Source organism: Podarcis melisellensis, assembly GCF_964234715.1.
Source record: "Podarcis melisellensis genome assembly, chromosome: 4".
Taxonomy (NCBI): Eukaryota; Metazoa; Chordata; class Lepidosauria; order Squamata; family Lacertidae; genus Podarcis; species Podarcis melisellensis.
The window spans coordinates 92809922-92836138 of NC_138531.1; the positions used below are offsets into that span (position 1 = coordinate 92809922).

At 47.0% G+C, this 26217-nt stretch overlaps 1 protein-coding gene across 1 annotated transcript; it reads left to right on the forward strand.

The window, feature by feature from the left end:
* Window positions 1-23062: 23062 nt before the first annotated feature.
* On the forward strand, window positions 23063-25941 carry FAM181B (family with sequence similarity 181 member B). Its single transcript, XM_081908871.1, has one exon. It carries the CDS (start codon window positions 23670-23672, stop codon window positions 24834-24836), a length of 1167 nt encoding a protein of 388 aa, XP_081764997.1. The 5' UTR covers window positions 23063-23669; the 3' UTR covers window positions 24837-25941.
* The last annotated feature ends 276 nt before the right edge of the window (window positions 25942-26217 follow it).

Consider the following 26217-nt stretch of genomic DNA (forward strand, 5'->3'; position numbering starts at 1 on the left):
TCCCTGTCCGGCAGGGAGGTGAGGTCAGGTAATCAATATGTTTGCTGCTGTGTGAAGTGAAGGACATGAGGCAGGAGTTGGTAATGCAGGTGAGCTGCGCACAGGTGAGCTGCAAGCAAGCAAGCTGCCGGCCAGCTCTGTGGATGCTCCTTTTATTGACACAATATGCAAACCCAGGTAGATACATTTTGGGCTGTGAGCTTTACACATCTTCCAGTCCCAAGATCGTGGGGTGGTGCAAAGTTATTTTGGCACCTGTTTCCACCATGTCATTTTCCTCTTGCACAATGTATGACAAAAGAGACAAAGGTCACAGACAGGACATGGCAGACTACTGAGATCCCAAAAGGTTAGACAGAGGGCAAGATGTTCAGACAGCTGTGGCTTTATCTGTGAGGGAGAGAGTGCTCCGCACCCCAAGGTCACGCGTGCAGGCAGCTGAGGCTGCCCATGGGCGGGAGTGTGCTCTGCAACCCAGCGTTCATTCCTACACTGTGTCACCTCAGGCAGCAAAGGTTATTGGGCCAGCACAAGCCAGGTGGAGATACCCAGAATTTCCAGCTCTGCAACTATCTAGGGCTACTAGCCATAATGGCCATGTTCTGCCACCACACTTGCAGGCAGCGATGCTTAATGCCAATTGCTGGAAGCCACAGAAGGGGAAAGCACCCTTTTGCTTGAATCCTGCTTTCTTGCTTCCCATAGACATCTGGTTGCCCGCCATGAAAATGAGATGCTGGCCTAGATGGCATTTCTTGCGTTCTAATGCAGACACACCTCTTCCAAAAACGAACAGGCATGACTGGCCTCCTTCGCCTTTTGAGTCGGGCAAAACCATTTCCACGAGAAGCGGCAGCTCTCGGTCTCATGCCCTCCCTTTAATTTCCTGAGCTCCGTGCTTGAGGCTTTTGTCGAAACAATGGCACAAGACCTTTGTGAGACACCGCTTCCAAGGTCTCTCTCCCAAAGCGACGGGGCCTGTCACCTCCTCATGTCGAGAAGAGGCCAATAAGCGGGAAGGCAGCAGGAGGGAAACGCAATAACCGAAAGCCCTTGAGTTATAGCGGTAACCTGCCGAAATCCCAGGTCGCCGAGTAATTTACAGAGGTGGCCCGATGTCATCCGTGAACAATTCCCGCAGCCTAGGCCCCAAACGTCTACAGACTCCTGCTGCTCATATTATTAATACTATCAACAAACAGCAGGGCGTTTATACCGCAGAGAAAAGAAACCCGACTCAGGCAACTGAGCTAAAGGGTCACCAGTGGCCCAGATTCAGTGGGAAACTTGAATTAGGGTTTAATAAGGGCGTGATGGGAAAATAGAGCTTTTCCTAACATTTTCTCCAATAGGGCTTTTTTGTGTGAGCTGCATCAGTGTGTGTGTGTGTGTGTGTGTGTGTGTGTGTGTTTGCAGGGTGTGGGGCTGACTATGGAGGAACAGGTGCTCAGCTGTGGCAACAGTGGAGAGGAGGAATTATAGGCATGGGTGCAGAAGGGGCAAAGTATACTTCTAGGTGCTTCTCACATGCAAAGATCTCCGAAAGAAAAATAACAGTACAGTGGTACCTCGGGATGCGAATGGGATCCGTTCCAGAGCCCCGTTCGCATCCTGAATAGAATGTAAGACGCGATGGCATGCGCAGGTCACGTTTTGTCGCTTCCGCGCATGTGCATGACGTCATTTTGAGCGTCTGCGCATGCACGAGTGGCGAAACCCAGACGCAACGCGCTCTGTTACTTCCGGGTTGCCGTGAAGCGCAACCCGAAAGCGCTCAACCTGAAGCACATTCAACCCAAGGTATGACTGTAAACGTTAATGGGGGGGGCAAGATTCTTGTTTGTAGTCGTGAGGGGCGATTGTCCCTCCTGCCCCCACGCTGCTGCCACCCTTGTGCTCCAGACTGGCCTCTTAGCATTCCAAAAAGTCTCAGGTCACTTCCATCCAGTGGCGTAGCGTGGGGGTGCGGGGGGGGGGCGGCCACACCGGGCGCAACATCTGGGGGGTAGGGTTAGGGGGCGCAAATCCACAGGTTAGGGGGCGCAAATCCACGCTTTAGGGTGCGCAAATTACTTGCCTTGCCCCGGGTGCTGACAACCCATGCTACGCCACTGCTTCCATCCTTGCATGTTCCCAACCGTTAGAACCCGATCTATTAATATCTGTGAATTATTCCTCTGATCAATCTCTTATCGGTTAGTGAGAAAATCATCACATCTCTCACTTTAGATTTGCAGAGGGGTGTCACATTTGGGCCTGGTGCATGCAGGAACGAAGTTGTGAAACTAATGAAATCTCTCTCCCCACCCCCCACCCCCGGCAAAAAATGAGCCAGTGTCTAAATCTGATGGCCCCTTCTGAGCTGAAGGCCAAATGGGCCCCCTTTCTCATTGGTCCTGGTCTTGTCCATGTATCATCCCAGCAATCTCCTCAATACCCACCTGTGGAGATGAGATGAGGTGGGAGCGAAGAGTTTTCCTGGCACCCCAGAATCATTTTAAATTAATAACCAGCAAGCAATGTAAACCTTTTCTGCTTTTTTTCTTATCACACACAGCATGGGAATAAGCGGTCATGGCAATGTAACCGCGTCACTTGAAACAGAAAGGTGAAACCAAGTCCCTCTTGGATGAGATGGTCTTTTTAAAACAACAACAACAACAACAACAACAAGCCAACCTCTTCTCTGTTGCTTTCTCTGGTGTCCCCCTTCCTTGCACTTTTCCTGCTTGGAATTTCTGTAGTTTTACCTTGCCTTCCCCCAACTACCAGGACACATCTTTCTTGTGGTGGGCTCTGCTGAGATCTGGTACTTCCTTGAAGTTATTTTCTGCAAATGCCACTGCGCACAATAAGTATTAAAGAATCCCCGCTCCCAAATGACAGGTGCAAAATATGAAATCTTTGGAAGCAAGAGCTAAAGACCTAGCATTAATTAAGAATTCACTGTATAAAGTTATGGTATACAGTGGTACCTCGGATTACATACGTTTCAGGTTACATATGCTTCAGGTTACAGACTCCGCTAACCCAGAAATAGTGCTTCAGGTTAAGAACTTTGCTTCAGGATGAGAACAGAAATTGTGCTCAGGCGGTGCGGCAGCAGCAGGAGGCCCCATTAGCTAAAGTGGTGCTTCAGGTTAAGAACAATTTCAGGCTAAGTACGGACCTCCAGAACGAATTAAGTACTTAACCCGAGGTACTACTGTAATGATATACATGTCCGCTCAGAAGTCAGTCTCTTTGCTGCAGACTCTAGGACTGCAGTCTAGACTTTGCTTTTAGGGTTGGCATTAGAGAAAAGCCAGAGCTCTTGTGCCATTAGCAGCTGGGTTGCAGGCAGAAATTCAGTAGGTCAAGCCTTAATCCTTATCGAAATACCATTACAGGGAACGGTTCACCTGTTGACTGTCTGCCAGGCATTATATCAAGTGTGATTAGGGACTATTGCTTTATTTTGGGGGGGCTCTCTGCTTGCAAAGAGGGATGCGGGTGGCGCTGTGGGTGAAAACCACAGAGCCTAGGACTTGCTGATCAGAAGGTCGGCGGTTCGAATCCCTGTGACAGGGTGAGCTCCCGTTGCTCGGTCCCTGCTCCTGCCAACCTAGCAGTTCGAAAGCATGTCAAAGTGCAAGTAGATAAATAGGTACCGCTCTGGCGGGAAGGTAAACGGCATTTCTGTGCACTGCTCTGGTTCTCCAGAAGCGTCTTAGTCATGCTGGCCACATGACCCCGAAGCTGTACGCCAGTAAAACGAGATGAGCGCCACAACCCCAGAGTGGGTCACGACAGGACCTAATGGTCCTTTACCTGCTTGCAAAAGAGGACACAGATTTGCATGTGAGAAGAAGCACATGCAGATTTTATGCATCCTCTTTTGCCAGTGGGTTGGAGGGCCCTATCCACTGGGCCAAAAAAACCCACCTATTGGCGCCTCTGGGGAAAGGCAGGATTAAAACAAATATTAACAATGCTGCATCTGGGCCCCCACCCCCCAGCACAAAAGAAATGGAAGGATAACTGGAGGCTTATCTTTTTCCTTTGCCTTCAGTTCCCAGCCAGATCGGCAGCAATGGAGCAACTGGGACTTGGCAAAAAGCTTCTCGGCTTCTCTCCCCCAGCACCAGGAGAAATGTCCCAGTCATTTAAATGTTTTGACACTTCTCCTACTGCTCCCCCCACCCCACCACCATTGCTTTAACTGTGGCCCGAGTTATCTTCTAGAGCCACGTTTCCCCAGAAACCGGCGCTTTTGTTGTGTGTCCTTCCAGCCCCTATCTCCGCTTCTCCTTTTTGCAGTGATCACAGCAGAAAGCTGGCAAATTGGCTCGAAAGAGAGAAAAAGCTCTCCGTTGCCATGCCTGCCTCTTGTTCTGCCTTCATTTCCCCTTGCCTTCTCCAAAATAGGGGCAAGGCTTAAATCCTGCTGACAGCCACCTGATCCAGAAAGCATGTTTAGTCAAAAGCAAGTCCTGCTGATTTCGGTGGGGCTTACTTCTAAGTAAGCAGACTACATGCACACACTTACCTGGGAGTAGGAACGGACAGTTTCTCCTTTTTCCAATCCCATGCTCAGTTCTCCACATTCCCACATTAAGTTGTTGTTGTTGTTGTTATCCTCACTGAAATTCTTAGTGCAAATTTTTGTAATTTTGGTATGCGATTTTGTCTAATATATACATTTTCTTTTGCGAAGCAATTTTCCTGTGATGATTTTTGTATGTTAATTTCACAAACATAGGCATTTCTGCGCACGCTTTATCCTATCCTAGTATGTGCATTTTTGAGCACATTACAGTGGTACCTCTGGTTAAAGACGCTTCGTTACAGACGCTTCAGGTTACAGACTCCACTAACCCAGAAATATTACCTCGGGTTAAGAACTTTGATTCAGGATGAGAACAGAAATCATGCGGCAGTGGCAGCGGGAGGCCCCATTAGCTAAAGTGGTACCTCAGGTTATGAACAGTTTCAGGTTAAGAACGGACCTCCAGAACAAATTAAGTTCTTAACACGAGGTACCACTGTACTTGGTTGGAGAACTACATTGCAATATTTGGAAATGTGAAAAATTTCTAAGAAAGGTTGTGTTTAGGTTTGTACATTGTTTTGTAAACTATGGCTCACGTAGGTTCACCTTTCAATGTGGACAGAATCTAATTTCTCACCCCACGCAGCCTTACTAGGGAGTAAGCCGCATTGGAAGCAGTAGTACTTGTTTCTGAGTAGTCACACATTTAGATACACTGTACACTCCACAATTTTGTATCATAGAGCACTCACTGAGCTGTGCAATCACGCCAGCACAACTTGGCCTCCCCCACAAGCCATCCACAGACAGTATTTTTCTCTGTTTGATCATCTTGAAGATAATAAGATCATCCAAAATCCAAATTGGTGCCTAACTGCTAGATATTAAAGAGATTTTTTAAAAGGAGTCTGTTTTCATTTTATGGCGCATTTGTGCCAAACTTAAAGACAATGGGGGGGGAGGGGGTGGATAGGGTAAAGGAATAAATAAAGATCATATCCTGTTATGAATCCTATTCTGCAGTATCATCAAATCCATTGTGAGGATACATTTAAAATGCTGTTAGCAGAAATACAGATTTAATTTTATTTGGGTAATTATCATTTTGAGACACTCAGCAAAACCGTCCAATCAGAATAATGTCATGTCATGCAAACCATAATAAAGTTCAATTAAATATGGCTGCTTACTTAGTAAAAAACAAAGATGTATCAATTTTGCATCATCTTAATCCAAGATTTTGGCCTGGATCTCGCTGAGATAATCAAAACCCTGATTCTGGACCCTCCTATGCCAGAGTGAAGGTTAGGGTTGTTTCTTGCAAAAATAAATGCATTCCCTGCATGTAGAGAATAAGCGTGTCAAAAGGAAAGGCTTTCTAGCTTAGCCTTTTCCCTGAGATGCTTTCTTCTTATATGCACAGGGGATTCTTTTTGTATGGACAGTGCTGGATTTACGTATAAGCTAAACAAGCTATAGCTTAGGGCCCCACTCTCTTGGGGGCCGCAAAAAAATATAAAGGAAAAAATACCCGGATGTACATTTCGAAAAACAAATAAAATAAAACCTACATACAGCAAGAGTGTTTTGTGTTGTGTAGGCTCCTAAGATGTAAGCAATGGGTTCCGCCTGCTAGCCTGCTCCCTAAAATATCACTGGTTTGCTCCTTTCTATATATAGGGTGCCTACATTCTGCATGGACTGGTTGCATGGCAACATGTGCAAATGGCTTTAGATGCCTATAAGGTCCATATAGCATACAGTGGTACCTCGGGTTAAGTACTTAATTCGTTCTGGAGGTCTGTTCTTAACCTGAAGACCACTTTAGTTAATGGGGCCTCCTGCTGCTGCCGCGCCACCAGAGCACGATTTCTGTTCTCATTCTGAAGCAAAGTTCTTAACCCGAGGTAATATTTCTGGGTTAGCGGAGTCTGTAACCTGAAGTGTATGTAATCTGAAGGATATGTAACCCAAGGTACCACTGTATATTCAACACATAAAACAGCGACAATTTGTTGTTTACAAAGGGCAGCTGGACATATAAAGGGCCCCACTACTTTCAGAAGCTTAGGGCCACATCAAACCTAAATCTGGCCCTGCGTATGGAGACACATTCTGTCAGGTGAACCCCCAGTTACAGTCGCCCGAAGAACACAAGATCCCTGCTGGATCAGACCAAAGGCTCATCTTGTCTAGCATCCTCTTCTCACAGTGGCCAGACAGCTGCCCATGGCAAGTCCACGAGCAGGACCTGAGCCCAAGAACAGGGTGGCTTCCAGCATCTGGCATTCAGAGACATACTGACTCCAGCACGGAAGGTAGAACATAGACATGGCTAGCAGCCATTGATTATACAATTGATTATACAATACCTCAGTGGGACTAAGCCTTTTTAAAAAAGAAAATATGGAATGGAGCAGAGGAGGGCAACCAAGATGATCAAGGTTCTAGAAACCAAGCCTGAATAGGAATGGCTGAGGGAATTGGGTATGTTTAGCCTGGAGAAGTACTTTCTTGGGCTCCATGATCACTGCAGATGGTGACAGCAGTCACGAAATTAAAGACGCCTGCTTCCTGGGATAAAAGCAATGACAAACCTAGAAAGCATCTTAAAAAGCAGAGACAACCTTGCCAACAAAGGTCCGTATAGTTAAAGCCATGGTTTTCCCAGTAGTGATGTATGAAAGTGAGAGCTGGACCATAAAGAAGGCTGATCGCTGAAGAATTGATGCTTTTGAATTATGGTGCTGGAAGAAACTCTTGAGAGTCCCATGGACTGCAAGAAGATCAAACCGACCCATTCTGAAGGAAATCAGCCCTGAGTGCTCACTGGAAGGACAGATCCTGAAGCTGAGGCTCCAATACTTTGGCCACCTCATGAGAAGAGAAGACTCCCTGGAAAAGACCCTATGTTGGGAACGATGGAGGGCACAAGGAGAAGGGGACGACAGAGGACGAGATGGTTGGATAGTGTTCTCGAAGCTACCAGCATGAGTTTGACTAAACTGCAGGAGGCAGTGGAAGACAGGAGTGCCTGGCGTGCTCTGGTCCATGGGCTCACGAAGAGTCGGACATGACTAAACGACTAAACAACAACAGCCTGGAGTAGATTTGAGAGGTGATATGAAAGCCGTCTTCAAATATCTGAAGGGCTACCACGTGGAAGGTGGAGCAATCTTGTTTTCTCCTGCTTTGGAGGGCAGGACCCGAATGAATGGATTCAAGTTACAGGAAAGCAGATTCCAACTAAACATCATGGAGAACTTTCTGATGGTAAGAGCTGATCAGCAGTGGAATGGACTCCCTCAGAAGGTGGTGGACTCTCCTTCCTTGGAGGTTTTTATGCAGATGTTGGATGGTTATGTGTCCAGGGTTCTTTAGCTGTGATTCCTGCATGGCAGAGAGTTGGACAAGGAGACCCTGGGAGTCCCTTCCAACTCTACAATTCTATGCTTTGGTTTGTAGTTATCTTTATATAAATATCCATAGATCATTAAAATGAAAATGGCTGTTTCAGCCATTGAAAGTAGTTACCGAAATAAAGGTGGCCATTTTAGACAAGGGGAAGTGTGGGAGAGCGAAGCTTCAGGCACGTTCCCAGCTCTGTGGCTCAGAAATAATTTGTTGGCAATGTGTTTTGGCCCTCCAGTCTTCCAGGAAAGGGAATAGGAGCCACCGCCATGTCCCCATTTTCGTTGCTGGCAGGATCAAGAGATAAGAGCTGCACAGATCTACACGCACACATGAGTCTGACATTGTCACTCGTGCGATGGTCTCGGAGCTGAAACGCTGCAACAACGCCAATGTTCCCTTTTGTGTCTATGCACAGATGTTGTGGGTGAGATTTCCTGAATTCTGCTGAAAAATAAAGCCAGTTTTATCAGCATTTCCCAAGTGCCCAATAGACATGCAAATGTGTTCTTAACGTCAGTTCTCCCCCCTTTTATTAGCTGTCCTGCATTAACTAGCTGGTCTTTTCTCAGTCTTTTTTCCTCCCCGTTTCCTTTAAGCGCTCTATGTTTGATGTGAGATTTTCTCCTTCGCTCTTTTTCGGTTCCCATACTTTCTTTCCTCATTCTCCCCCTTCCCCCCCTTTATTGGTCAATGCATTTGTTTAAAGTTGTTTGTTTATTAACCCTTCCAAAGGTCTCCCCTGCCTTCAGTATGGTGGGAGCTGGGGGGGGGGGGAGAGACCATAGTTGTTGGTGACAGTGGAGACCAAATCAGGTTCTTTTAAAAGAAAAAGAAAGAGAGACCCTCAACAAATAGTGATTGAGCACACAGCCCAATCAACAAAATACAAGCTGACAAGCCGAAAAGAGCCTTCTTCTGCAATGAAAGAACACCATCAATATGCTTTTGTTTCTTAAGACACACCACAGGAGAGCCTGTGTGGTGCAGTGGTTAGAGTGTCGGGCTTGGACACGGGAGAGACCAGGGTTCGAATCCCTTCTTGGCTATGAAGCTCACAGGGTGTGATCCTGTGCCATTTACTCCCTCTGAGCCTAACCCACCTCACAGGGTTGTTTTGGGGACTGAATGAGGAGGGGGAAGAAGCATGTTGGCCGAGTAGCAAAACTGCAGTCAAATCATGTGCAATACTGACTCTTTCCTTGAACTTAAAACACTGTCCAAACACTTGTTAAAATATTCGAAAGCTTTTGCTTGCAGAACATATAGCTAAAGAAGAATATAAGGTAAAGGTAAAGGGACCCCTGACCATTAGGTCCAGTCGTGACCGACTCTGGGGTTGTGGAGCTCATCTTGCTTTATTGGCCAAGGGAGCTGCTGTACAGCTTCCGGGTCATGTGGCCAGCATGACTAAGCCGCTACTGGTGAACCAGAGCAGCGCATGGAAACACCGTTTACCTTCCCGCCAGAGCGGTACCTATTTATCTACTTGCACTTTGACATGCTTTCGAACTGCTAGGTTGGCAGGAGCAGGGACTGAGCAATGGGAGCTCACCCCATTGCGGGGATTCAAACCACCAACCTTCTAATCGGCAAGTCCTAGGCTCTGTGGTTTAACCCACAGCGCCACCCATGTCCCTTGCAAAGAAGAATATATGCAAAGTATTTGCATTCGCATGCTTATCCAAGCATGGGCTTGTTTTTTCTAAGTTGAAGATTACAGCTTCTTCCTTAAACATTCAAACAAAACCCCATCTTTTTCTCCTTCCAGTATTTACATTCGGCCTTCTGCACATGACCCAGCTAGGCCATGCAGCTGCTTCTGAGAAGTTTCCACTTTCTCCTTCCAGCAGACTTCTCCTTCACGCTTCTTTGGGAGAACATCAACTTCTGTACTTCTTTCTGTCACATATGTTGGCACAGAAACATTAGCAATCCTCTCCTCTATTATGTTGAGAGAGAGAGAGTTATCTAACATGATCTCTTCTTCAGTGTTCATGGAGATGCAGCCCTTACAGTCAAGTCACTCACACACAAAACAAAATGGAGAATGTAATAAGATACTTTCCATGTGGCCAAAGTTAACCAATCACATGAGAGTTAATGGGGAACATTCCAGAATTAAATACACAGCAATGCATTTAATCACCCCCAATTTCAGTAAATTAAATCACCATACTTAACAAACTGTGCATGACACAGAAAAATGTAATAAATACCTAAATATAATATTTATCGGTGAGCCCCATTTATGAAGTGGCTTTAGCTGTCCCCATGCACACAGAAAGTCAATATGGTGTCCTCCAGCTGTTGCAGGGACTACAAGTCCCATCTTGGCCACGATGGCTGGAATGATGGGAGTTGTAGTCCAACGTCTGGAAGGCACCACGTTGTCTAAAATCCTTAGTTGCCAACTACTCTCTGGCAAACCACTTTGAATGGAAAGTCCAAGCTCCTCCTCTCCCTCACAAAAGTGGCAAATATGTAAATTCAATTGCTCCCGATTCCTGCCTTTCGTTTTCTGCCTTCCAAAGACTCTGGCTGCTAAAGCACCTCACTTCCGAGGGGGAAACAGTAAGCTTTTTGCTGCATGCATCCTTTATAAATCCAGAACTTAAGTAGTTAATTGTCCCACTGTGGAGAGGATTTTTTTTTTAAACTATCCCAGTTCTCATTGAACAAGATGTCCTTTTATTTTTCGGCTTTGGATGTGGGCCTGACTGCTCTTCTAAACAAAGGGAGAACCAACAAAGTTTTAAAAAACCCAGCCATGTCTGTCTTTGAAGTTCTCTCTGTGTTGTTAGGAAAACTTTGGGATGGGTGGGGTTTTTTTTGGGGGGGGAGTAAAAAACAGAGCAGCGGGGAATTAAGGGGAACTCGCTCTCTCAAAGAGCAGGAGACATTAATTAAATATCCTATTCATTTCTTTGGCACATAGTCGTCAAATTAAATATCCCATTCACTTCTTTGGCACACAATCATCAATCAGATTTCTTATTAGCATTCTGATGACCTGTCTGACCTTGCTACTGTCTGCATGACAGAACCCAAAATAAGACCACACAGTGGAGAGGCGAGGATTATTCAACAGTGTCTCTTGCATGGGAGCTGGAATGAGTTGTAGCGAGTCAATGGATGAAGTTGGCACTGTTTCTATTTTAGCATGGATGCAGGGCGTTTGACCGTGGAGGGTCTGGCAGCGAATTTTAAGGGCGCAGGAAATATTAAGGTTTCGAATCTCTGCTCCTACAATGAACGTTGCTTCCCTGCGATTCCCCTCTGTAAATTTTGACGCCAAATGCTTACCAGATATTCTCCAAATAGTCAAGTATTTGCAAGCATTCACTGAGCATTTTTGATAACCTGCATTTGCACCTGATGAGGATTTTTTATTTCAGCAGTTGACATCTAATAGATCTGCATTGGCTCCCAGTACGTTTCTGAGCACAATTCAAAGTGTTGGTGCTGACCTTTAAAGCCCTAAACGGCCTCAGTCCTGTATACCTGAAGGAGCGTCTCCACCCCCATCGTTCTACCCAGACACTGAGGTCCAGCACCGAGGGCCTTATGGCAGTTCCCTCATTGTGAGAAGTGAGGTTACATGGAACCAGAAGGATGGCCTCCTCGGTAGTGGCACTCGCTCTGTGGAACGCCCTCCCTTCAGATGTGAAGGAAATAAGCAGCTATCTTCTTTTTAAAAGACATCTGAAGGCAGCTCTGTTTAGGGAAGTTTTTAATATTGAATGCTGTATTGTTTTTAACACTTGATTGGAAGCCACCCAGAGTGGCTGGAGAAACTCAGCCAGATGGGTTGGGTATAAATAATAAATTATTATTATTATTTAACATTTGACTGTATTGGGCAGTTGAACTTGGCATTTGAGAATGTTGGAGACATGAACTATTGAATGCCTACCAAAATCATAGACATGCCCACAGTTCTAAAGCACTGCATATCTCAAAGATTTCACTCCCAACTTGCATGGATATGTGTTCCATCATCATGTGAACTCTGAAATGGTACAGTCCAGACATAGGTTTATTGTCTCATTGAGAACTGGGCCATATGCCTCGTGATCACACCCGCTGTCATCCGTGTGTTTTGATGCACATGAGAAGGGCTGTTTACCTATATCAACGTATACACACCGGGAGAAGGAGCTTGGGCCTGTCAGAATTCTGACCATTACCATGTTGGCAGGGCTTGCCTGAGCAGCCCCAAAGTCACTTGAGTATGGATGAACCTGTCTGCTTCCATTTTTATCATTTTCTCTGATTTCCCCAATCTTAAACTCTGTTATTCACATATCCACATCATTCTGTGCTTTGTTGGGGGGGAAAAAAGTTATTGTGAAAATTCACCAGCATTTGAGTGCAAATTTCTCATACCATACACATTCGTATGCAATCTTCCTTCATATACACATTTTTGCAGAGCATTGCTTCCTAATACAGTGGTACCGCGGTTTATGAACTTAATCCGTTCCTGAAGTCCATTCTTAAACCGAGGCATGCTTTCCATAATGAGGCCTCCCGCCGCTGGTGCCCTTCCACTGTTCGTAGACCGAGGTAAAGTTCACAAACCGGAACACTACTTCCAGTTTTTCACAAACCGGAACACTACTTCCAGTTTTGTAAAGTCCATAAACCGAATAGTTTGTAAACAGGACTGTTCATAAACCGAGGTACCACTGTATAATTTTTTGCATGTTGTTTTTCAGCAATATGTGTATTTCAAAATACATCTCCGCCCCACTGAGCTTTTTTTTTTTTTTTTTGGTACACCCTACTTGACTGAAGAACTGCATTGCAAAATTCAGAGATGCACAAATTTTGAAAGTTGGATGTGTTTTGGTTTGTGTATTGCCTTGGAAAGTGCAGATGAAGTTGATGCTTACCCCTTCCTAGGTGGGCGCCTGTTGCATAGCTGTCAACATTTTCCTTTTTTTTAAGGGAAATTCCCTTATTCTGAATAGGATTCCTCACAAGAAAAGGGAAAAGTTGACAGCTATGGCCTATTGTGGCATCTCACGCTCACTTGCCATTCCCGGGCAGTGAGAACGGAGCGCACATGGCCATTAGGGTGCGACGGTGCAACAACAATTTTCCCCCTGATGCCGTTGGGCCTGCTTTCACCTGAATACGGTGCCCCCACCTCACAGTACACCAATGACACGAATGTCTATAAATTACCCCAGATTTTCTAGTGGGAGACTTGTGTGAGGGAAAGTTAATGGTTTGGAGTCTCAGGCACGATTTGATCAAATAAACAAGAAATATTTTATTAAACAAAGGAAGTTTATTGTGCAAAGTGGGTAAAACGTAGGATACTTCAGATTATAATGTTATTTCACTTCAGTTTTTTCTCAGTTGTTGCTGCTTAATACTTTGGTTCTTAAACAAGGTGGTACTTCCTTTCAGTAACACACCCCTTTGACAACCCTACTCCTGAGGTAACAGACCCAAGAGATCTCCAAGTAACAGACCCAAGGGATCTCTGGTTTGGGAGTCTTCTCTTTTTTTGTAGAAGGATATCTACCCTCCTGACTGGAATGAGACCTAAGTAGACCGTATCCTCACAGCTTCTACTTCTCCTGGCTCAACCTTAGCCTCCCAGTTAATTCCTGGCCTATTACTCTTACAGGACACCACACACTGTCCTTCACACTAAGCTCACAGACTTCTTTCTTTAGCTTGTGATATACAGTGGTACCTCTGGTTGCGAACGGGATCTGTTCTGGAGGCCTGTTCACAACATGAAAAGCCCACAACCTGAAGCACCGTATCTGCACAGGTGCGCGGCGCTATTTGGTGCTTGTGTGCATGCGTGAAGCACAATTTAGCACTTCTGCGCATGCATGAGCGGAGAAACCTGGAAGTAACCTGAAAAAACATATCATGAAGCAAACATAACATGAGGTATGACTGTATTCCTCAGAGTGGATGTTTCTACCCAGAACTCTCTCTCCTCGCACTCCCTATCTCCCAACCTATTCTCCCAACCCCTATCCCAGCCTCCAAAACTGTCTCCCCAAAACCTCTCCTTTTCAACTCCCCCTCCTGGAACCCCGGTCAATCATAAGCTGCCGTCCATTAAGCATTTGCTGGCAGGGAAAAAGAAAAAGAAAAACACTTGTTGACCCAACCTGCCCAGCAAAAACAAACTTTTCTGTCACATAGGGCAATTTCCCCTGGCCGCCCGGGCAGCTGGCTCAAGTTCCCACCAGCTAGTAAAAGGTAAAGGGGCCCCTGACCATTAGGTCCAGTCGCGGACAACTCTGGGGTTGCGGTGCTCATCTTGCTTTACTGGCCGAGGGAGCCGGCGTACAGCTTCCGGGTCATGTGGCCAGCATGACTAAGCTGCTTCTGGCGAACCAGAGCAGCTTGTGTGGTGCAGTGGTTAGAGTGTCGGGCTTGGACCCGGGAGAGAACAGGGTTCAAATCCCTTCTTGGCCATGTAGCTCATGGGGTGTGATCTTCGGCCATTTACTACCTCTGAGCCTAACCCACCTCACAGGGTTGTTTTGGGGATGGAATGAGGAGGGAGAAGCACCATGTTGGCTGAGTAGCAAAACTGCAGTCAAATCATGTGCAATACTGACTCTTTCCTTGAAATTAAAACAATGTCCAAACACTTGTTAAAATATTCGAAAGCTTTTGCTTGCAGAACATACAGCTAAAGAAGAATATAAGGTAAAGGTAAAGGGACCCCTGGTCCAGTCATGGCCAACTTTGGGGTTGCAGCGCTCATCTCTTTATTGGCCGAGGGAGCCGGCATACAGCTTCCGGGTCATGTGGCCAGCATGACTATGCCGCTTCTGGCAAACCAGAGCAGCGCACGGAAACACCGTTTACCTTCCCGCCGGTGTGGTACCTATTTATCTACTTGTACTTTGTGCTTTTGAACTGCTAGGTTGGCAGGAGCAGGAACCAAGCAATGGGAGCTCACCCCGTCACAGGGATTCGAACCGCCGACCTTCTGATCGGCAAGTCCTAGGCTCTGTGGTTTAACCCACAGCGCCACCCGCGTCCCCTTCCCATCAGCTAGTGCAGCCCAAATTTGCCAATCAGTGGCCTCTCCTGGGGGGGGGGGCGTGTGCCTTGCAAGATCAGAGGGCATTGGTGGCAAACATGCCCTCGCAGCCGGCGTGGCATAAACGCCGTAGCGCTGTCCTGCCTCACCGCAGGCTTATCTTGAAACGCAAACTGCATTGAATTTCTGATCCATCCCTCAGTCACCTTGTGCGTTCTTTGAATGCAAGGAGGGGTGGGTGGGTCACCCAACCTTCCTTCTCTTAGACCAGTTTTGGATTTAAGTGCAAGAACATAAGACGAGTCTGCTGGATCAGGCCCATGCCCCATCTAAGCCAGCATCCCATTTTCCCAGTGGCTAGTCAGATGTCTGTTGGAAACCTACAAGCAAGATTCAAGCATAACAACATTCTCCCCTCCTGTGGTTTTCAGGAACTGGTATTCAGAAGCATCCAGCTGTGGAGGCCATCAATGGCATGGTAGTGCCTCTGTATGATCCTCTGTAAATGGGCACAGGACCACAACTTCAAAGTATTGCACTTGGATTGGATTTGCAAAACATTTTGAGCATCCTTGAGTAACATGTACAGTGGTACCTTGGTTCTCAAACGCCTTGGTACTCAAACATCTTGGAACTCAAACACTTTTTTATTATTATTAGATTTTTTTACAAATTTCTCTTTTACAAATTATTAAAACATAACCATATTCGCCAATTTACAAATTTTTGACTTCCACCAGCTCCTCCCACAATCCTCATGTTTTATATTTATTACGCATTTCCTTTATAATATATTGCCAGTTAATAATATCCTTTCATCTCATTTTCTTTTACAATACCCTTTCTCATCACAAAGCCTCTTTAAAACCGACTAGCGTTGTCTGTTCATCACAGATATTTTCCAGATAAATCGTAAACTTTCTCCAGTCCTCAGTGAACTTGTGATCTATCTGGTATCTAGTTTTCCCAGTCATTTTATCTAATTCTGCAAAGTCCATAAGTTTCATTCTCCACTCTTCCACTGTTGGTAATTCCTCTTGTTTCCATTTTTGGGCCATTAAAATTCTTGCCGCAGTCACTGCATATTGAAAAAGTTTGTAATCACTTCTGTTAATTTCTCTTCCTGTAATTCCTAACAAAAAAGCTTCTGGTTTCTTTACAAATGTATATTTAAACATCTTTTTCAACTCGTTATATATCATTTCCCAGAAGCCCTTCACCTTCCTACACTCCCACCACATATGGAAAAAAGACCCTTCCTTTTCTTTACATTTCCAACACTTATTACATGTTTCGAACATGGAACTCAAACACTTTTGTGGACTTTTTTCCGGAAGCCGAACGTGCTCCGTTTTGAGTGCCACGCTTCCAATTTGAGTGTTAACGCTGAGGTCTGTCTGTTCTTGCTATTTATTTTGCGTTTTTGTGGCTCTTTATTGTTTTGTTTTTGTGGCTGCGTGGAACCCAGTTCAGCTACTGATTGCTTGTGTGACTGCAGTACATTGTTTATTGCTTTCATTTTATGAATCAGTGGTCTCGTTAGATAGTAAAATTCATGTTAAATTGCTCTTTTAGGGGTTGTTTTTAAAAGTCTGGAATGGATTGATCGATTTTGCATTACTTTCTATGGGAAAGTGCGCCTTGGTTTTGGAACGGGCTTCCGGAACAGATTAAGTTTGAGAACCAAGGTACCACTGTGCTTTGATTCAGAGGACGAGAATTTGCTGCTCCACCTTGAGGCAGCAAAATGTCTTGGGACAGTCTGGTGGTTCGGCCATTCTGGAATATCCAGGAACTGTCTTTCATAGAGTTGGGGTTTCTTAAAAAAGAGTTAAAAATCTAAATCCATATTGGACTGCCTCCTGCCTTTAAAAAAACCATGTTTTTTGGTTAGGCATATTGTCTGCTTCAGAATATAGCAAGGACCTGGTATTGCTAACATTCCTAGAATGAACCAACTTCTGCAAACTGGTGAAGAGCACAACATGAGCGGCTGCAACCTCCCATTTTCCTGCACTTGCTTCCTATTTTATTGTGGGAAGGGGAAGTTGCACATATTGCCCCCTCCTCTACCACCTTGGAAGAACTTTCAGGCAGGGGAAGGGGGAACATGTGACTATCACATCTCATGTGATCCACCACCCCCTGTTTGGAAAGTGGAAGCCATATGCATCGTATAGGATACCCTTCACTGTATTATTTCCTGTTTGCATTGCAGCTCCTTGGGAGCAAAATGGGTCAGGAAAGGAGGGAGGGCACATTCTGACGCAAATAAACCCCGTGGTTGGGGGTGGGGGGGAGAGAAGAGTGAAAATGATAGCCGTGATCTAATTATCTGCAGACCCAAATAGCCAAATTCACTGAAAGAGGCCCATAATAAAGGCTGCCCTCCAACCACAAAACATAGACTTGAAAACAAAAAAGGAACATAGCAACAGTATAAGACGTACACACACACACACACACACACACACACACACACCTAACTCGCAAATTCTTCCCATGCACAAAGGGCCATCTTATGAGCATTTTTCTTGCTCTCAGTTCAAGGGAAAAAAGAAAGGAGGGGAGAAAAGATTAGAGTTCTCTGTTTCAGTCTCACTTACGGTTTTCCACCGAAAGGGCGATCTCCAGCTTTTCTGATCTACAAGACTTCTGCAGTCCATAGGCCAGCTCTTGCAGAAAATGGCTGAAGAAGAAAAAACTGTCTGAAAACTCATCTAGAGTTTCTTTATCGCAAATCACACGCGGCTCGACAGTTTCACTAGCCGGAAGAGCTTGGCTGCTGATGGGGAGCTTGGGATGAGCAAATCTCTCAATTCCAGTCCCTCGTTTTTCCATTCTTTAAATTTCAGTTTTCTCCATTTCCACAACAGTTTGTTATACGTAATGGATTATATTCCACCCACCATAATTTGCACTGTGTTTCCCTTGTATTAAATAACATATTTTGTCTCGTGTAGAATGACATAGCAATAACTTAATTCATTCTGTAAAATTCCACTGCAGTGGGCAGTGAGATAAACAATGTAGGTTTTTGAAAGCAGCACTGCAGCAGAACAGAAACAGCTCTGCATGCGATGAATACAGGTTAGAATGGAAATCAATGCCTTCTTACATCTCTTAACACCTTTCACTCCTCACACCACTCTCAGACCCATCCATGCTCCTTTCAGAGTTGGAGAAATAGCAACTTGCAAGGTACATATATACCTATGTGGTGGTCATGGCCTGCTGTATCAGTTTTAGAGCATGGTATTTGCAGAAATGGCAAGCATCAAACTGTATATACTGTTCCAGCATTCTCTTTCAATAATTCTGGAAGAACAAAATAACAATGCAATATGTAAGGAACTTTAAGCTTTTGTGCTGACAGCTGCTTGCTGGGTAATAACTAAAGACTGGAAAACTGCAGGACTTTTGACATTGATCTTTTGGGTTTGGCAAGATGAATGGTCTTACCAACTTAAATTCACTTAAGGCAAAGCTAAAATATTTTATTTTTATGGAGCATAGAGTTTATTTCATATATAGAATGGCTGGGGAACCCCAGCCAGTTGGGTAGGGTATAAATAATAAAATAAAAAAAGTATTATATAAATCAAGGACATATGTAGCAACATTTATCAAAGCATTTCATCAGATGATGGGAAAGAGACTAAGTACAAAATGTAATATTGGAATGAAGTGTGCATATAATTATTATTAATTATTTCAGCAAATCTCCAAGTTGCCCATGAATCTTATGTACACAGTTATCTATATGTAAAGGGGCAGGAGTGGTGGAACTTAAATGCACCACCTTCCGCTAGTACAGTGGTACCTCAGGTTAAGTACTTAATTCGTTCTGGAGGTCCGTACTTAACCTGAAACCCTTCTTAACCTGAAGCACCACTTTAGCTATAATGCGGCTTCCCACTGCCGTCGCGCGATTTCTGTTCTCATCCTGAAGCAAAGTTCTTAACACAAGGTACTCTTTCTGGGTTAGCGGAGTCTGTAACCTGAAGGGTCTGTAACCTGAGGTACCACTGTATTTTGTTGGAAGCAGCCCAGAGTGGCTGGGGTAGTCCAGCCAGATGGGCGGGATATAAATAATAAATTATTATTATTATTATTACTTTTTTTAAAAAGGCTGCTTCTTTGACTGTCGTTCTCCTCCAACTGGAGATTTGAACCCTGGATTTCCCCACTCCCCATCCAATGGCCTTTAACCGCTGCACCGTACTGCCCATTTGCCTGGTCTGCGATATGAGACACCACACCACGGACTCTCCAAAGCTCTGGATTTTGCCAGCTTCTTCGAAGGGGCCTCCCGCGAGCTGGGTTGCGAGCATGGCAAGTTCTTGCAAAGTCCAGACTTCCTGTCCGGTTTTTGCAAAGCCCGCAGAGACCCTCCCTCCCCTTTTAGGTCACCGAGCGCAAAGCACAGTTTATTTCCTTTTAATTTAACAGCTCTCGCAGCTTTTCCAGTTAAATCGACTGTTCATTATTGAGAGCCCCTCCCTCCTCCCCTCGGAGGGTTTCTGGAGGCCTGTGTGGTGCAGTTTAATGAAGCTTTGGCACAAAGCTCTCTTTCAGGGAAGGCGAAGAATAGACCGGCCTATTTAGGTCCTGCGAGGCTGTATGTCAAAGCCTCCCCATAATACTTGTCAGGGAAGGGCAGAAATTCCCACTGCTGGAAGAATGCGCCAGGAGTCGACTTGCCGGATTGACGAGCAGATTAAGACGCAAGCAGGAAATGAGAATGTGTGTTTGGAACACCTGTTTGGCCCCTCTCATTTTCCCATCGCTGGGGGGGGGGGGGAGGAGAGAAAACCCACACCACTTTCATCAAAAAGCCAAAACTCTAATCTATTTGCCTTTTCCTTGCTACATGGCAAGGTCCCTTTCCTTCCACCCTGATAACCGCAGCAAACCGGAAAGCCAGGGTGGTTCACCGATAGCAAAAAAAGATATGGATGATCCATTCCACGGCAAAGCACTTTTCAGAGGGAAAGGTTTTTTTTTTAAAAAAAAATCTTTAAAATCTTTTTTTAAAAAATATTAATAATAATACAATTATTAATATGCAATCGTATAATAATATAATGTGACACACCATGGGAGAGGTTTGAAATTATTGGCATATTATTAAATGATAATAAAATTATTAGAGTTTATTGTTGAAATATGAAGCGGTATATGAGGACCCAACTTATTTCTGTGATGGTTTGGATAAACCGTTTTTAAAACGGTGTTTCGATCGTTGCAACCCACCCTGGGACCTTAGGATGAAGGGTGGGTAATTAGTAACAACAACAACCTAATTACTGCATTTATTTAGGTTGTTGTAATATTGCTGGTCGTATAGTTAAATCTATGGTTTTCCCAGTAGTGATGTATGGAAGTGAGAGCTGGACCATCAAGAAAGCTGATCGCCGAAGAATTGATGCTTTTGAATTATGGTGCTGGAGGAGACTCTTGAGAGTCCCATGGACTGCAAGAAGATCAAACCTCTCCATTCTGAAGGAAATCAGCCCTCAGTGCTCACTGGAAGGACAGATCGTGAAGCTGAGGCTCCAGTACTTTGGCCACCTCATGAGAAGAGAAGACTCCCTGGAGAAGACCCTGAAGTTGGGAAAGATGGAGGGCACAAGGAGAAGGGGACAACAGAGGACAAGATGGTTGGATAGTGTTCTTGAAGCTACCAGCATGAGTTTGACCAAACTGCGGGAGGCAGTGGAAGACAGGAGTGCCTGGTGTGCTCTGGTCCATGGGGTCATGAAGTCAGACAACAACAACAACAACAAGTAGTGCTGGTGTTGCAAAGTTTATATAGACCGCCTTTCTGAACCATGCTCTCCTGGGAGTTTGTGGCCCAAAACATCCTACAAGGAAACATTTATTTACAGACCCCTTTTCCTGTACGTACTGCAAAGCAATAGTGTACAATATAACACCGGCTTGTGGGCTTTCAGACACAGGGACCGGATGGAGCACTTTGATCCTCTCTGTCTGGCCCTTGGGTGTCGCCCCAGGCCACTGCAACCCTCACCTGCCCTGCCCCTCGCACTCCTTGGGTGCTTCTTCTGCCTGGCTAGAAAGCGCCCTCGAAATCTGATAATGCCTTTTGCTTTCCAGGATGGCGGATGGAGGGGTTTATGTGTGCAAACCTCTGACTTCTGTGTGGCTGGAATGTAGCCTAGTGTTCAAGGTCAGATTTGTTGCTCCGCCCACATGCCTCTGGCTCCACCCACTGCCTATGGCTACCGGAAGTGTGCCTTGAATGGGAACACAGGCTGGAAAAGTCAAGTAGGAAAAGACATGATGGAAGCTTACAAAATTATATATGGTGATATATATAGAGAATATATATATAGACAAAGTGGATAAAATTCTGGACCACACAAAAAAGCTGAATGTTGGATCATTCAGGACCAAAGAAGTACTGCTGAGAGCCAGTGTGGTGTAGTGGTTAAGAGCGGTAGACTCGTAATCTGGTGAACCGGGTTCGCTTCCCCGCTCCTCCACATGCAGCTGCTGGGTGACCTTGGGCCAGTCACACTTCTTTGAAGTCTCTCAGCCCCACTCACCTTGCAGAATGTTTGTTGTGGGGGAGGAAGTGAAAGGAGATTGTTAGTCTCTTTGAGACTCCTTCGGGTAGTGATAAAGCGGGATATCAAATCCAAACTCTTCTTCTTCTTCTCTTCTGCTTCACACACCGCCTGGTTGAATTATGGGATTCGCTCCCACCCATGGTTGTAGCCAAGTAATAAATAAAATACTTCATTAACTGACCAATCGTGGTGCAGATAGCTTGGTTCTGCTCCCCTAAGATAAATTCTGGCCACGCCTATGCTCCCACCAGCGAGGGATTTAGGGTGGTGTGGGTGGTTCTCCCCCAGGGTGCTGAGACATTGAGAAGATCCATAATTAAGAAGCTCCATTTGGGATCCATTAGCAATGGCTACCAACTTGGATGGCTCTAAAGACAGATTCATAGAATTATGAAGGCAATGTTTTGGGGGGTGGGCAGGTGTGGGGGACTCGCTGGTCCTGAATGGGGTAACTGTGCCCCTGAAGGATCAGGTGTGCAGCCTGGGAGTCACTTTGGACTCACAGCTGTCCTTGGAGGCACAGGTTAATTCTGTGTCCAGGGCAGCTGTCTACCAGCTCCATCTGGTACACAGGCTGAGACCCTACCTGCCCGCAGACTGTCTCACCAGAGTGGTGCATACTCTAGTTATCTTCCCTTGGACTACTGCAATGCGCTCTACGTGGGGCTACCTTTGAAGGTGACTCGGAAACTACAACTAATCCAGAATGCAGCAGCTAGACTGGTGACTAGGAGCGGCCGCCGAGGTACCGTATCACACCAGTCCTGAAAGACCTACCTTGGCTCCCAGTAGGTTTCTGAGCACAATTCAAAGTGTTGGTGCTGACCTTTAAAGCCCTAAACAGCATTAGCCCTGTATACCTGAAGGAGCGTCTGCACCCCATCGTTCATCCCGGACACTGAGGTCCAGCGCCGAGGGCCTTCTGGCGGTTCCCTCATCGCGAGGTTACAGGGAACCAGGCAGAGGGCCTTCTGGGTAGTGGCGCCCACCCTGTGGAATGCCCTTCCATTAGATGTCAAGGAAATAAACAACTATCTGACTTTTAGAAGACATCTGAAGGCAGCCCTGTTTATAGAAGGCTTTAATGTTTGATGTTTTACCGTGTTTTTAATAATCTGTTGGTAGTCACCCAGAATGGCTGGGGAAACCCAGCCAGATGGGTGTGATATAAATAATAATAATAACAATATTAACAATAATTAGTCCAACCCCCTGTAATGCAGGGATCTTTTGCCCAATGTCACGACCCCAAACTCTACCAACTGAGTTATCCCAGGTCCAAGGAGGAGAAGGCAATCAAAGGCTACTAGCCATGAAGACCACCATCTCTGAATCACAGCACATAGGTCCTGCTAGTTTTGCTTCGCATTGGGGTTTATCTGGCTGCACAGGGTGAGAGCAGGTTGCTAAGACCCAACTGCCGGGATCAGGCCCATGGCCCATGTAGTCTGGCATCCTGTTCTCACAGAGGTCAACAGGATAGATGCAGCATTTCCTCTCCCGTCCTGCGGTTTCCAACAGTTGGAATTCTGCTGAACTTAGACGTGCCACCAGCCTGATTCGGCAGCCAGGTTCTTCTTGCGAAAGGAGGGTTTATTTATTTCAAAGGCAAGCCCAAGAAAGGGTTAACCTCCCCATCTGAAAAGGGAGGTGGTGTGGTCCCTCCTTCCCACGACGCATCAGCAGCCTCTTCCTCCTCCTCCTCCTCCTCTGGGAGCCAAATGTAAAAGCGGGATGGGGCGGGGAGGAGGGAGGATGCCGTCGGAGAGCCGTCGGAGCGAGGCCAAAAGCTGATGTCCAGCCTCTTCCCAGTTTGCATCGGTGACCCAGGCAACGAGATCGAGCCAAGGAGGCTGCTTTGCGCGCGGCTGCGGCTGGACAAAAAGGCTCGGGGGAGGACAGAGAGGGAGAGAGAAAATGCCACCGCGCTGCGCCGGCTGCTGGCCTCGACGGCCGTTTCCTCCTCCCGGGTACCGAAAGTAGCCACGAGGGGTGTTTGCCGGACAAGCAGTGTTTGCTTTTTATCTCCTGCATATTTTTTTATTTTGGGAAGAAAAGGCTTTTCGTCTTCTTTAAAGGACCAAAGCACTCGACGGCGATGGCGGTGCAAGCGGCGGCGGTTCACCCGCACCACCATTTCATCCCGTTTTGCTTCCCCGGCGCCGCGGGGCTGGGGGATTTCGTCGACCTGGAAAAGAGCTACGAGGACGGGGGGACCCTCTTGCTAGGAGGCGGAGGAGCCGGAGTAGCAGGAGGGGGCGACCCCGGGGATTTCAAAGAAGCCACCCGGGACCTCCTGAGCTTCATCGACTCGGCTTGCAGCAACATCAAACTAGCTTTGGACAAGCCGGTGAAATCCAAGCGCAAAGTCAACCATCGGAAATATTTGCAGAAGCAGATCAAACGCTGCACCGGCATGATCGGGGGCGCCCAGACGGCTGCTGCAACGCCCGGGAGCCAGGAGGCGTCTAATAATAATAACAACAGTAATAATAGTAATAATATGAGCTCCCAGCAGCAGCCACATCCTGCTAACAAGAGGACTCCGGCTGGGTCGGCGCATGGCGCGGCGTCGGCGACCGCCTCGCCCCCCGGCGGCGCCGCGGCGCACTGCAAAGCGCCCCAGAAGCGCGAAGCCAGCGCGCTGCAGAGCAAAAGCCTGGCGGCGCTCTTCGGCTCCGTGCGCCCGTCGGGCTTCGATCGCGCCGTTGGGGCCGCTTCGATCGCGCCGTCGGGAGAGAAGGAAGGCGGCCCGGGTCCCTCTGCCTCCACCGGCGGGAAGAAAGTGCCTCTCCGCAACCGCAACCTGCCCCTTTCCTTCTTCACCGAGCCGGCCGCGGCGAGCTCCGTCCCGAAAGACGCCGCGGGCCCCGTCCCGTCGGAGGAGCTCTTCGACCTGCTGGCCGTCCCCGACTACGGCGCCCTGCTCCCTCCCGCCGAGCCGGAGCAGCCGGTCTTCCCCAGCAGCCGCCTGCAGCCGCCGGATCTGGGCTTGGAGGCGCCTCTCTACGAGCCCCTGCACCCGCTGCCCCACTTGCTCTTCTCCGACGCCCCCCTGCGGCCCCTCGCCGCCCTCTATGCCGCCCCTTCGGACCCGGCAGCGGCGCCCGAGAGCAGCAGCGGCGCCGCGGCGGGGGCGCACGTCCCGGCCGCGGCCTTTGCGCCCTTCTTCCCCGAGTGCGCGCTCCCGCCTGCGCCGCCGGCCATGCCCTACGATTACGCCCCGGGGTACAGTAGGGGGGTTCCTGCTTATTCCAGCCTTTAGAGGGAGGGAGGTTGAGCTCTGAAAGAGAAGGGGGTTGGAAGGTTGTGGGGATTGGCAGATCCCCCAAATTTCAGAGGCACTGGCGCTTTTTTATTTTGGAGTTTAATGGATCCCATAGAGAATGCCTCGAATAAAGGGCGTCTGTTAAGGGCAGAAATGGCTCTGGAGAACTTCCAGTTCCTGCTTAATAGTCCCTGGGCAGATCTACACCTTAGCAGTAAAGGACATCAGGAGAGCTCTGTAGCAGGATCAGGCCAGGGCCCCCCCACCCAGTCCAACATTTTGTGGATGCCACCCAGATACCAGGGGGGAACTCAGTGTGGTGACCCCCACCCAGCAGCTGGCATTTGGGAGGCATGGTGCCAACCCTGTGCATGTCTACTTGGAAGTAAGCCAAGGGTTCAGTGAGGCTTACTCCCAGGTAAGTGGTGCATAGGATTGTAGTCTTTTGTTGTTAACCCCCTCTTCCATGGGCATATGGAGGACTTACAGTGCAACCCTAGCTGTGTCTACTCAGAAGTAAGCGCTGTTGAATTCAGTGGGTCCACTCAGATTGTTATGTTCATTAGAAAGCAGCTCAGGGGGACCACAGACACCAGATATCTTTAACCCTTCCTTTCCCTCCCACGATTCTGATGAAAATGCTCTCTGCCAGGGATTCTTTCACTGTGATTCCTGCATTGCATAGGGTTGGACTAGATGCCCCTTGGGGTCCCTTCCAACGCTACCACGATACGATTCTAGTCTATGAGACTTGGAGAGAGGGAGGAAAAATCCCCCCTAAGGCTAATTGGGGTGGGCGGGATTTTTTTATCAGAATAACAGCCAGGGTGGGAAGGGTTAAACTCCCCCCCCCACTGCCGCCCTGCATGTTGTGGTCCCAATGACCCCCCCCCAATGCCCCTATGATTAAATAAAACAAATCCCTGACATGCCTTTTAGCCATGTTAAGTTTGGCTCTCATTAAATTGGCATAGCAACCAATGTCTTTGCCCAAGGAGCCCCTGTGAGAGCGGAAGTCTGGTGAGGGATCCCTAGCAAGGATTTGAAACTACATTTCCCAGGATCCTTTGGGTGGGATGCTATTAGGGTTGCCATATGTCCGGAAGTCGGAACACGGCAGTCAGTAATGGTGTCTGGGCGGAAAAGTTCAACAGCTTTGCCAAAAAGAAACCACTTTTGTGTCCGCATTTTCACCCTGGAAACCATGGAAGTTCCGTTGAGCACAAAAGCCTGTCTTGCCATACTTCTAACCGGCCTCTATATAGTTGTTGAGGATCACACATTGAGGGAGAGTGCTTTCCTGCAGACATCTGGTTGGCCAACTCTTAGAGCAGGTCGCTGGACTAGATGGCAAGGCCTTGGTCGGATCCAGCAGGGC